Source organism: Micromys minutus (assembly GCF_963924665.1).
Source record: "Micromys minutus genome assembly, chromosome: 1".
Lineage (NCBI taxonomy): Eukaryota > Metazoa > Chordata > Mammalia > Rodentia > Muridae > Micromys > Micromys minutus.
Genome location: NC_137969.1, coordinates 70,607,943 through 70,619,323, shown reverse-complemented (window position 1 = coordinate 70,619,323; position 11,381 = coordinate 70,607,943). Strand labels below are relative to the sequence as shown.

At 45.1% G+C, this 11,381-nt stretch overlaps 1 protein-coding gene across 1 annotated transcript; it reads left to right on the top strand.

Moving 5' to 3' along the window:
* The first annotated feature begins 3,680 nt into the window (after nucleotides 1-3,680).
* MPZ (myelin protein zero) lies at nucleotides 3,681-9,284 on the top strand. The gene is made up of 6 exons (XM_080933678.1): nucleotides 3,681-3,812; nucleotides 6,487-6,653; nucleotides 6,929-7,142; nucleotides 7,656-7,791; nucleotides 7,932-7,992; nucleotides 8,100-9,284. The coding sequence occupies exons 1-6, from the start codon at nucleotides 3,746-3,748 to the stop codon at nucleotides 8,196-8,198; spliced, it is 744 nt and encodes a 247-aa protein (XP_080789804.1). The 5' UTR covers nucleotides 3,681-3,745; the 3' UTR covers nucleotides 8,199-9,284.
* Nucleotides 9,285-11,381: the final 2,097 nt, after the last annotated feature.

Genomic DNA, 11,381 nt, shown 5'->3' with positions numbered 1-11,381 from the left:
AGCAGTGGCTGGGCCTATAGTTCCTATAGTCAGGAGGCTTAGGAGCTTGAGGTAAGAGGATTGTGAGTTTGGAGTTACTCTCCAGAGACAGGAAAAACAAAACGACATTAAAAAAAACCCAGCTTTTAAAAGTTTCATAAGCAGGTCAATCAGTAGAAAGCTGTTCTAGTAAATACAGCTTTCTGCTCCAGAGTTCCCCCACCCCAGCCATTGCTCTAACCCTCTCTAACCCAGCTTGGTGACACACCTGCAATCCTAGTACCTAGTGGATCAGGTGTTCAAGTTCATCCTCGGCCTCAGCAACATGCTGAGTTCCAGGTAACCTGGGCTACATAACCGGCATTTCAAAAACAGAAATAAGAATAAAATGTAACAAATGCCTCCTTAATTTAGCTCCTTTTTAAAAAGAGGCTGTGCACCACGCGTGCTTGGTGCTCGGAGAGGCCAGAAGAGGATGCCAGTTCCCCTGGAACTGGAGTTAGGGACCTGTGAGCTGCCACGGGGGTGATGGGAATCAATCTCTATGCTCTGGAAGAACGGCTAGTCTTTTCAACTAGTGCGCCCTCTTTCCAGTCCCATTACACTTGAATAATTTTATTTAACATATATGTACTGTTTATTGGCTTTTTGCCAATCTGTGAAAGTCCTACAGGAGATTCAAAGATACAAGAATACATTGGCCTATCCACTTGAATAATGTTATAGCCTTAGCAATGTCAATAAAGAAACAAATATAAAAAAGTATTAAACCTGGGGATATAGTTCAGGTAGAACGCTTACCTAGTATGTACTAAGCCCTGGGTTCTACTCCCAGCACTACATAAAGCCAGACACAGTAATGAACACCAAAAATCCCAGCACTCAGGTCCTGTAAATAAAATCAGAAGTTGAAGGTCATCTCTGTTTACTTAGCAAGCTGGAGGCTAGCAGGGACTGGGGAGGTGGGGCGAGAATCTGCAAGCCTCCAGAAAAAAAAAAAAGGTATAGCTAAGAGAAATGGCTAGTTAAAGAGAAAGTGGAAGGAGGTGAGGTATTGCTTACAGCATCCTATAGACATTTGCTTATGACAGGTTTGTCCATGGAATTTATAATTAAGCCTCTATTTAGTATTCCACTACCAGAATTCTGGCATTAACCATGAAACTCATAAGGACTGTGATCAGAGATGCATGGAAGGCATTAAGAGACCATTGACTTCACATGGATATGCTTATAATGTCTCATAAGCAAGACTACACTGGGCGTAGCCATCAATGGCATGTAATCCCAGCACTCAGAAGGCAGATAAAATTGGTCACCACAGCTCCAGGCCAACCAAAGCTGTGTGTGTGTGTGTGTGTGTGTGTGTGTATACATTACACATAGATAGATAGATAGATAGATAGATAGATAGATAGATAGATAGATAACAATGGTCATTGCACTCAACCTCCGTAACCTACACTATAGCTGATGGAAATAAATCACGTTGAAATTCAGTCCATGAGGCTGAAGAGATGACTCATTGGCTTAGTACTTGCTGTTCCTGCGGAGGACCCAGTTCAATTTCTAGTACCCACCTAGTGGCTTATAACTACATAACTTCAGCACCAGAGGGGAATCAAATAAACATATATACATACCTACATACGCACACACAACATACACACATACACACATGCATACACACAAACATACATACAGGCAAAACAGTAGACCACATAAAGCAAAATAAATCTAAAGAAAGAAAGCAGAAATTCAGACTTCAAACATTAAGCTGTACCCTTTTATGTTATTGTTTGAGACGGTTTCTCTATATAGCCCTGACTATCCAGGAGCTCACTACTTGACCAGGCTGGTCACAAACTCCCAGAGTATGTTTGCCTCTCTCTCCTGAGTCTTGGTTGGGATTAAAGACATACACTACCACACAAAGCAAGCCAAACCCTTGATCAACTGTTTCTTTAAAAATAAGCAGTATAAAGCAAGGTCTAATATCCAAACCATGGAGAGGAGAGGAGAGAGTGTCACTTTCAGTGAAAAACATGGTCATTTCAGATGATTCTAAGGAGACAGGAAACTGGATGCCTCGAAAGATTTTGTTTGCTAGATTTGTCTTAAAACTCAGCTATCTGCATAACTTGTGGTAGTGGGGAGGGAAGAAAAAGAAAAACCAGAAAACTGGGGGCTAGGGAAATGGCTCAAGGTTAAGAGCACTTGCTGTTCTTGGTTCGCTCCTAACACCCACAAGGGGATTCACAACCATTCCCGTTCCAGGGGATCGGATCCCCTCTTCTGGCTTCTATAACTCACAGGCACAAACACGAAACATATATACATACAGGCAAGCACTTACTATACATGAAAACAAATAAGTCATAAAAAAAATAAAAACCTCAACTCTGGTCATGTAGACGTTCTAAATATCTCCCCTTGTTTGTTGAGATGGTGTCTGATAGCCCAGGCTGGCTTTGGACTCCTGACCTTCCTGCTTCCTGCTTCCACCTCCCAAGCACTAGAAAGAGAGGCATAAACCACAGTTGACTTACCCATCTCTAATTCTACCCCACAATTCCTCAGGAGATGCTTACAGCATACTAGACTAAATTTACTCTCCTTAGTCTGTCATTAGAGACCTTCAAGCCTCCTCTTCAGACTTGTTTCCTGCTGTACCCTTTTAATAGCCCCCACATCAAACATGGATTGCACATATCTATTCTAAAAATATGCAGAGCTCCACAAATCTCTCTCTCTCTCTCTCTCTCTCTCTCTCTCTCTCTCTCTCTCTCTCTGTTTCACCTCTGCTCTTAACCTTTGCTGTTCCATCTAGCCATCATCCCTTCCATTCCCTTTCTCCCTTTCTTCAAAATGGCTGTTCCTTCAAAGACCCCATATAACACTGCTTCCTAGCCCTGACTCCTCTTTCCTCTGAACTTCCTACATTAAGTGGTATTTCCAGTGTTCTGTGCATTGGTAGTTGATGAGTTTGTCCCCGTCTCTCCCCTTTGCCTCCTCAAACTAGATCTTGAGCTTGTAGAAAGACCTGAATTACCATTCTAATATGAACATTCACAAACTTTCCAAATAGCCACCAAGCATCATTTAAACTGCTGAGATGTATAAGGCATCAAAGGATTTCCTAACAGAAGGGAGGAAAATCTGGGCTTCCTGGAAGTTTCTTGGAGAAAAATCTCGTAGAATCTCCCAGGATACAAGGAGATGGAAAATGTTGTTCCCAGAGGACTTTATAGTCTACAGGGTTGCCGTAGTAAGCAGAACAACAAGACACCCTAATTTGGGAGTGCTTTCAAAGAAACTTGCCTCTAGGTCCTAGGGCTCCCAGGCAAGGAGGCTAAGAAGGAATCCTTTGCCATGGCCTTTTGGACTTAGGTTTCCCAGCTTATCTATTCCTCAGAGAAGTGTGCCTATGTCCTTTTTCTGTCCCTCTGCCTCACCCCACCCTAACATTCCAACCTAGGGTAGGGGGAGGTCAGTATACACAAAGCCCTCTGTGTAAGGGGTGGTATGTGTCCCCCCACCCCTCCACGCAGAGTATACAATGCCCCTTCTGCTCTATGCCCCTACCACCCTCCCCACCACCTCTTGATTGCACATGCCAGGCTGCAATTGGTCACTGGCTCAGGACAACCCCCTCATGCTGAGGATCCAGGGGATTTTAAGCAGGTTCCAGAAAACACAGCTCAGTTCCTTGTCCCCCGCTCTCTCCACCCCACAGACACTCTGGGCCCTTGCCCCTACCCCAGCTATGGCTCCCGGGGCTCCCTCATCCAGCCCCAGCCCTATCCTGGCTGCCCTCCTCTTCTCTTCTTTGGGTAAGTAGAGCCACCAAGTCCCAGAAACCTGAGATTCGGTGGTCTCTCAGCAACTCCCCCATCCTCACACTCTTCACTGCTAAGAGCCAGCCAGGGAGAGCAAGAAGACTTTATGTTTAGGTTCGGGGAGGGAAGGTATAGGTCATTTAAGGGGAACAGGAAAGGTATTTCCCAAAGAGACATAGTAAAAGAGATGATAGCGAGCTCTCTTAGCACCCAAATAGAAAACTAGTCAGTGACTCCCAGATCCATGCCTGTCAGGAAGCGAAAAGAGAGTAGGAAGAGCAGGATCAAACCCTGGGTTCTGGACCCCTTTCACCCCCTGGCAGTACAAGAGGTACCCAACCTTGATTACCTAGAAGAGAAACAGCAGGGAGTATGAATTGACTAATGAGTTCACTCTATGGTCTCAGCTTCTTAGATGGAATTTCTGCCTGTGGCCTCTCATCTATAATGTTAGTGAATCCTAGGATTCTTGTCCCACCCAGTAAAGCCATCTTTTAAAACTGGCCAACTTCTTTACCTTACCTTTGGCAGATGTTGAGGAAGCGAGAGAACATCAAAGCAAAGTTAGCTAAATAGAGCCTTCCAAATAGTGCCTTGCATCCTGTATAAGCAGCAGGCATGATGGAGTAAGGGTGAGGATCAGCAACTGGAGAGAGGAACAGTTAGAAAATCCAAATTTCTTTCCTTGGTCAAGGTCAACTCCTTGGGTTATAAACCCCAAACTTTTTTCTGGCTTATATTGGGCTATTCTGTGATATCCCAAAGCAACGTTGAAGATAGGGAGTTGGAGAAAGCTTTGGTAAAGGAAACGAGGGGCTATGGAGTCTAGGGAGAAAAGAGCTCTCTCCCAATCCTAGAACCACTGAGCAGAGTTGAGAAGAGTAAAGATTGATGATATAATAGGAGGAATAGAAGTCTGAACAACAACAACAACAAAAAAAAAATAATAATAACCCTCTTTGTTACACTGGGGATTCCCAAGAAGTCTGGAAGACAGAATCCCCAGGAGGTAAGTAAAGGACACTGCGTGCTAAGATGGGAGATTCAGGACAATGAGGGGGAGTTGGGTGTGTATGAGCCCCCCAGCACTAGCTAGACAATGAGACTTTGTTTGCTTGCCTCCCAAATAACAGAAAAGTCTATAATTGTTCCTCCCCAGAGCCAGCCCACACACATAGGCTGCCTGGGATGCCTCTCCCTGTGTGGGTGGCTAAGTGGGTGGCACTGGGCCAAGATGACCAAGAAGAGGGTGAGGATGGTTGGACCACAGAGGTCCACACGCAGTCACCTGGGTACTGGACTTGGGGTCTTCTTCTATATCTAGTTTCTCAAGACAGTGATATGAAGTCCTTCTTCCCCTGGACTCCAGTCAAGAATACACTAAATGGTAACTTGGGGTGCAGCAGGCAGGCTTGACAATTGTGCCCAGCAAGAGGACTTACATTTTCTAGCGTTCTTATTATTTTTTCTTCTTCCTCTTCTCCTCTTTTTCTCCTTCCTCTTCCTCCTCCTCTCCCTCCTCTTCTTCCTCTTGCTTCTTCTCCTTCTTTTTCTTGCAAGAATTTGAAGTTACTGTTCAGCTAACAATTGATTTCTATGTACAATATATATCTATGAGTCAGCATGGAAAGCTGTCTCAAATACATGTCTTAATTCAAAAAGGAGAATTTAATGCAAAATATTGTATATACATTATATTTTAGAGAGCTCCCCAAAACAAATTTAGCCATTTGTTGTAAGAACAGATACATCTTGAGTTTATTGCATTTATATTGAATTTGATACATAGGGAAAACTGGTAATGGTGGTTCTATTGGGGTGGAGACTTAAGGGAAGGAATTGGTGTCAAAGTTAGTTTTGTCTGCATTATTTGAACCTTTATAGGAATGTATGCATTGGATAGTGGTGAATGATTTTAGTCCCAGCACTCAGGAGAAGCCACAAGTGGATCTCTGTGAGTCCCAGACCAGCCTGGTCTACATATTAAGTTCCAAGATAGCCAGGGCTAAATAGCAAGACTGTCTTAAAGCAAAGAAACTCAGTATATCTTAATTAAGTTAAAATATTCAAAACTCTATATCTAATTTATTGCTTAAAAGTTAGATATCAGTTGTTGGCACATGTGGTAATTCAAACATTCCCAAGGCAGGGGCAGGAGGGCCGTAAGTTCTAGGAGAGTTCGGATTACATAGGAATACTGTCTCAAAAGAAAGAAATGAAGAAAGGAAGGAAGGAAGAAATGAAGAAAGAAAGAAAGAAAGAAAGAAAGAAAGAAAGGGAAGAAAAAGAGACCAAAACAGAAAATGAGAATTGGACACACTGATTTGATTTCCTCTACACTAAAGATTTCCTATCCAAGTACTAACCAGAGCTGACTTAACTTTAAGAGGTAAGACAGGGTCAGTTACATCCAGAATGGTAAAGCTATGAACTTGAAGGACATTCTTTATGCTGAGACCTTGAGCAGATACAGCATTACATTCACCAACTAAGTCCAGACAGAGGTAGGCCTCAACACACACACACACACACACACACACACACATATATATATATTTTTTTTCCGCTAAGGCCTTACCAGTACCTTAGCCCCTGCCTGCTGTTTGGTCTCATATCCTCTCTATACTTTCTGGGCCCTGACCCGTATCTCATTTCCTTCTGTTTGCAGTGCTGTCCCCAGCCCTGGCCATTGTGGTTTACACGGACAGGGAAGTCTATGGTGCTGTGGGCTCCCAGGTGACCCTGCACTGCTCCTTCTGGTCCAGTGAGTGGGTCTCGGATGACATCTCTTTTACCTGGCGCTACCAGCCTGAAGGGGGTCGAGATGCCATTTCGGTGAGTGCCCGTGTGGTGGGGGTGACCTGGGGTTAGACAACAGATAGGTACTTCAAACAACAGAAAAGAGAACCTGAGCTACAAAAGGGGAAATGTTTTATGAACCATAAGCTCAACTGTAGAAAGCTAAGCAACAGCCTTTGTTACCTTGCCTAGGACCTGTGTGCCCTGTCTTCCTTCCCACAGGTCAGGATCTGGGACCCTAAGTCTGGAGCCAAGTTTTGGCAGTTTTTCACACTAGGATTCTTTCACACCCTTTCTTTCATTCCTCACAGATCTTCCACTATGCCAAGGGACAACCTTACATCGATGAGGTGGGGACCTTCAAAGAGCGCATCCAGTGGGTAGGGGACCCTCGGTGGAAGGATGGCTCCATTGTCATACACAACCTAGACTACAGCGACAACGGCACTTTCACATGTGATGTCAAAAATCCACCGGACATAGTGGGCAAGACATCTCAGGTCACGCTCTATGTCTTTGAAAAAGGTGTGAGAAGGGACAAGGGACAGGGTTCTGGGAGGCAGTTCAAGGAAAGTGTCAGGGAGGGCTGGTACACTGTGAGTAGGGCAAATAGCCTCAGAAACTGGAGGTGCAATCCTTTAACCCCAGCTTGGGGAGGCCAAAGAAGTGGTTGCTTGGGTCAAATAATGAAGTCAGGACCAGCCTGGGATATATAGCAAACCTGGGGATGAGGGGGGTGGGTGGATAAACATGATGTGTCTGTCTGTGGTCCAAATACTCTAAAGGCGGAAGCAGACTGATCCGAAGTTCAAGGTCATATTTAGCTACATAGCAAGTAGCCAAAGACTGCTTAATGGCCAACCTGGGCTACGTGAGACGACCCCCACCACCGCCGCCACCAAAGATGGCGAAGTCAGCCTGACTAAAATTCTCACATTTCCAATGACTGGAAATAGGTGTAGTGAGAAGCAATATAGATACAGGTTTCTGCTCCCTACCCCCACGCAACCCGCGCATTTCTTCTCCCTCCTCTCCTAGTGCCCACTAGGTATGGGGTGGTGTTGGGAGCCGTGATCGGGGGCATCCTCGGGGTGGTGCTGTTGCTGCTCTTGCTCTTCTACCTGATTCGGTACTGCTGGCTGCGCAGGCAGGCTGCCCTGCAGAGAAGGCTCAGGTAAGGGGCGGAGCCTGACTCCCCCACCTTTATCCGGGATCCCCTAGACTGCTTCAGTGGTGGGAGGGCCAAAGGGAAGAGGAAGATAAGTGTATTGGGTTCCAGTGAGCCCAATCCTGCTGTAACCTCTCTTCCCTCAGTGCCATGGAGAAGGGGAGATTTCACAAGTCTTCGAAGGACTCCTCGAAGCGCGGGCGTCAGGTTAGCGGGACTTGAGCCTGGGGAGGAGACCGCTGGGATGTCCGGGACAGCAGTGAGGGACGGGTGGGCATGGCCGAGCCCAAGGCTGATGTGTGCAATCCCCGCAGACGCCAGTGCTGTATGCCATGCTGGACCACAGCCGAAGCACCAAAGCTGCCAGTGAGAAGAAAAAAGGGCTGGGGGATTCTCGCAAGGATAAGAAATAGCGGTTAGCGGGCCGGGCGGGGGGTCGGGGGTCTGCGACGGGGTCCTCCAAAGGCCCTCAGGTGGTGGTCATCGAGATGGAGCTTCGCAAAGATGAGCAGAGCTCGGAGCTCCGGCCTGCAGTCAAGTCCCCCAGTAGAACCAGCCTCAAGAACGCCCTCAAGAACATGATGGGCCTGGACTCGGACAAGTGACCGTCACATCCGGGCCCTGTCAGAGCAGGGGACCTAGGCTCCTCTTTTTCCCGGGTCTAGGTGCTTTCCTCTTGCTCCTCAGCCCTGCCCTGCCCTTACCTCCCAATGAGATGTAAAGTTTCATTCCATCCTCCCTTTCCAAGTCGTGTATTTCTCCTTCACCTTTACCCCTCGGCTTTCCCGGAGCCTAGGGACTAACCCTACTCCTCACCCGCCCCAAGGACTGTGTGTTTGGTGTCTGTCCCTCAGGCACCGAGAAGAAAGGGACCTTGATAGCCTCTGCCCAACTCCGGGCCACTTGGCCTTCCTATCCCCTCCCCCACGCCCAGCTGATCTCCTGCTTCCTTCCTACTCTCTCCTACCTTCTGGGGGCCCAGCTCCATCTACACTTTATCCTCGGGCTCAAATCCACATCACGCAGATCAGACACTCCATCAGGGTTTATTTAGGTTGCTGAGTATTTTTTATTTGTTCATCCATTCTTTTGTTTGTTTACCTGAGCCCACGGCCCCATGACCGAGGACCAATGACGTCATGTGGTTTTTGCAGTTCCCCACTCCCACCAAGTCTTCACTGGAGAGCCGGCCAGGCAAGCAGAACATGATCGATGCCCTCTGACCACTCTGGAGCACAGTTCTGGGACTCCGAGATTTAGGGAAGGAGAGAGAGAAAAAAAAATGGATCTTCACAGGTCAGGGGTGCAGTGGGGGGCATTAAGAAATGTCTTCAAAATAAGCAGTCAGGAGAACAGGAAAATCCACCGAGAACAGGAAGGAAAGGAAGTGGTTGCACTCCCAGGCACAGGGGACTGTTAGGACTTTTCTACACTCTGTACATTTCTCCTACCATCTCCAAATGTCCTTAAATGTTTAATAAACACTGACATTTCCAGGAGCCGCTGCCTCTGTTTTGCATTTTCAAATCCTCATAGGAATCCCTTTCTCTTCTTTCATCCCCAGGCTACGTTTCTTCCTCATTAGCTGGTTTCCATTGTCAGGTTTGATTTTATGGTATTGGCCCATGTAGAATAATAGAGAGAACTCTGAAATAGGCTCACAGGCACATTTATGAGTTAAAACTATCCAGTGAGCTTGTACTAGGTCCTAATCTGTGACAGGTCCTGCATTTACATGTGTGGAATGTAAATTCTTTACATTCTTTACCAAGCCCTGGATTCTAAAGCATGACACTTACTCACTGGCTGTCTGGCCCAGAATGCATACTTAACTTTAGTAAGCTTGTTATGCACTTCATCAATACAAGGGCCCATTCTAGCCCCCTTGCACAATCCCAGACCTTCCGTGAGAATTTTTTTTTTTTTCATTTCCAAATCCTCATAGGAATCAAGTAAGAATCAAGTAAGAGACAGTAGACAGTGTATAGTAACCTTTATGGTTATACATTTAGTTGTGCATATTGTAACATACAACTAACTTATTAAGGGTCAGGTTCTTAAAAGTGTTTCTTGTCTTGCCTAAGGGAGTATAGTTTAAGGGATGGAGAAATGGGTGTGAGCACCCACATGGAGGTTCACAACCATCTGTAACTTTAGTCCCAGGGCATCTGATGTCTTCTTCTGGCATCTGTGGGCAACAGGCACACATGTGGTTCACAGACTTATGTGTAGGAGAATTACTCCTACAAGTAAAATTAAAATAAACAAAGGAATGCACTTCATAAACTAGTACAAATCTCATACACGCTTACAAAAATGCACACATAGAACTTTATGTTGAACATGACAGTACATACTTATAATCACAGCAGTTAGAACATGCAGTCGGGAAAATTAGAAGTTCAAGACCAGTTCTGACTGCATAGCAAATTAAAGTTTACAAGAGATCCTGTTTCAACAACAACAACTTCCTTTTATTCTATATTTTAGATACATTATTAATACCTGACTAGCCAATTTGTTGATAATGTCAATTTAGATATATCCTGAAATCTTTAGGTGATTGTGGGAAAATGTAACAGCCTCTCCTGGGGGTGGGGGTGGGGAGCATCAGATTGCCTGGAACTGTAATAACTAGCCTTTGTAGACCACCTAATGTGGGCGCTGGGACCTGAACGTGGGTTTTCTGTGAGAGCAGTACACAGACAAACTGCTAAGCTATTTCTCCAGCTACCCAGAAGGATTCTTAATAATAAAAGAATCAGGCACAATGTCTGGAGGAAAACTAAGATTTTTATTTCACACTATATAAGAAATGAAATGTAAAAAAAAAAAGTGTGTTGGTACACTACTATAATTCTGGCATTCAGAGAGCAGTAAGGTAAAAAAGATTGCTAGAAGTTCAAGGCTAGCAAGGGTTAAATAACAAAACCTTGTTTAAGAACAAAACAGAATTACAATACCAATCAGTCCACCCTAAACAAATACACATGTGAATAGGAGCAAATGAATTCAGCAGGCTATGCTTATACAACACACACACAAGCAGGCACACACACACACAAGCACACACAGCACACACATGCACACTCTGATAATTAAAGAAGAGGTCATCATGAATTTTTGAAGGAGTGAGGGAAACAATTATTAAGAGTAAATATTTTTTTAAAGTCTGGCAACTTGACAGATGACTGCAATTTTAACCACTTTTAGGAAAATGAGGCAGAAGGATTACCTTGAATTTAAGGCCAGTCAAGAAAGTGCACAGGGAATATTTGCTTAAACTCCACAAGGAGAAGACCTTTAAGCAACACAGGAAATCTAAAACTCACACAGGAAATACTTCAAATTTTATCCTCTCTCTTAGTCAGGGTTTTATTGCTGTGAATAGACACCATGACCAAGGCAAGTCTTATAAAGGACAAAATTTAATTGGGGCTGGCTTACAGGTTCAGAGGTTCAGTCCATTTTCATCAAGGAAGGATCATGGCAGCATCCAGGCAGGCATGGTGCAGAAGGAGCTGAGTGTTCTACTTCTTCATCCAAAGGAAGCCAGGAACAGACAGCTAGAAGGAGGGTCTTCAAGCCCACTCCCA

What these genes read in the sequence shown, in the direction of transcription:
- MPZ (XM_080933678.1), top strand. Translation starts at nt 3,746, where the DNA reads ATGGCTCCCGGGGCTCCCTCATCCAGCCCCAGCCCTATCCTGGCTGCC. An exon ending in GGGGTCGAGATGCCATTTCG is followed by an intron (nt 6,654 to 6,928) that starts GTGAGTGCCCGT and finishes CATTCCTCACAG; the next exon opens with ATCTTCCACTATGCCAAGGG. An exon ending in GCCCTGCAGAGAAGGCTCAG is followed by an intron (nt 7,792 to 7,931) that starts GTAAGGGGCGGA and finishes CTCTTCCCTCAG; the next exon opens with TGCCATGGAGAAGGGGAGAT.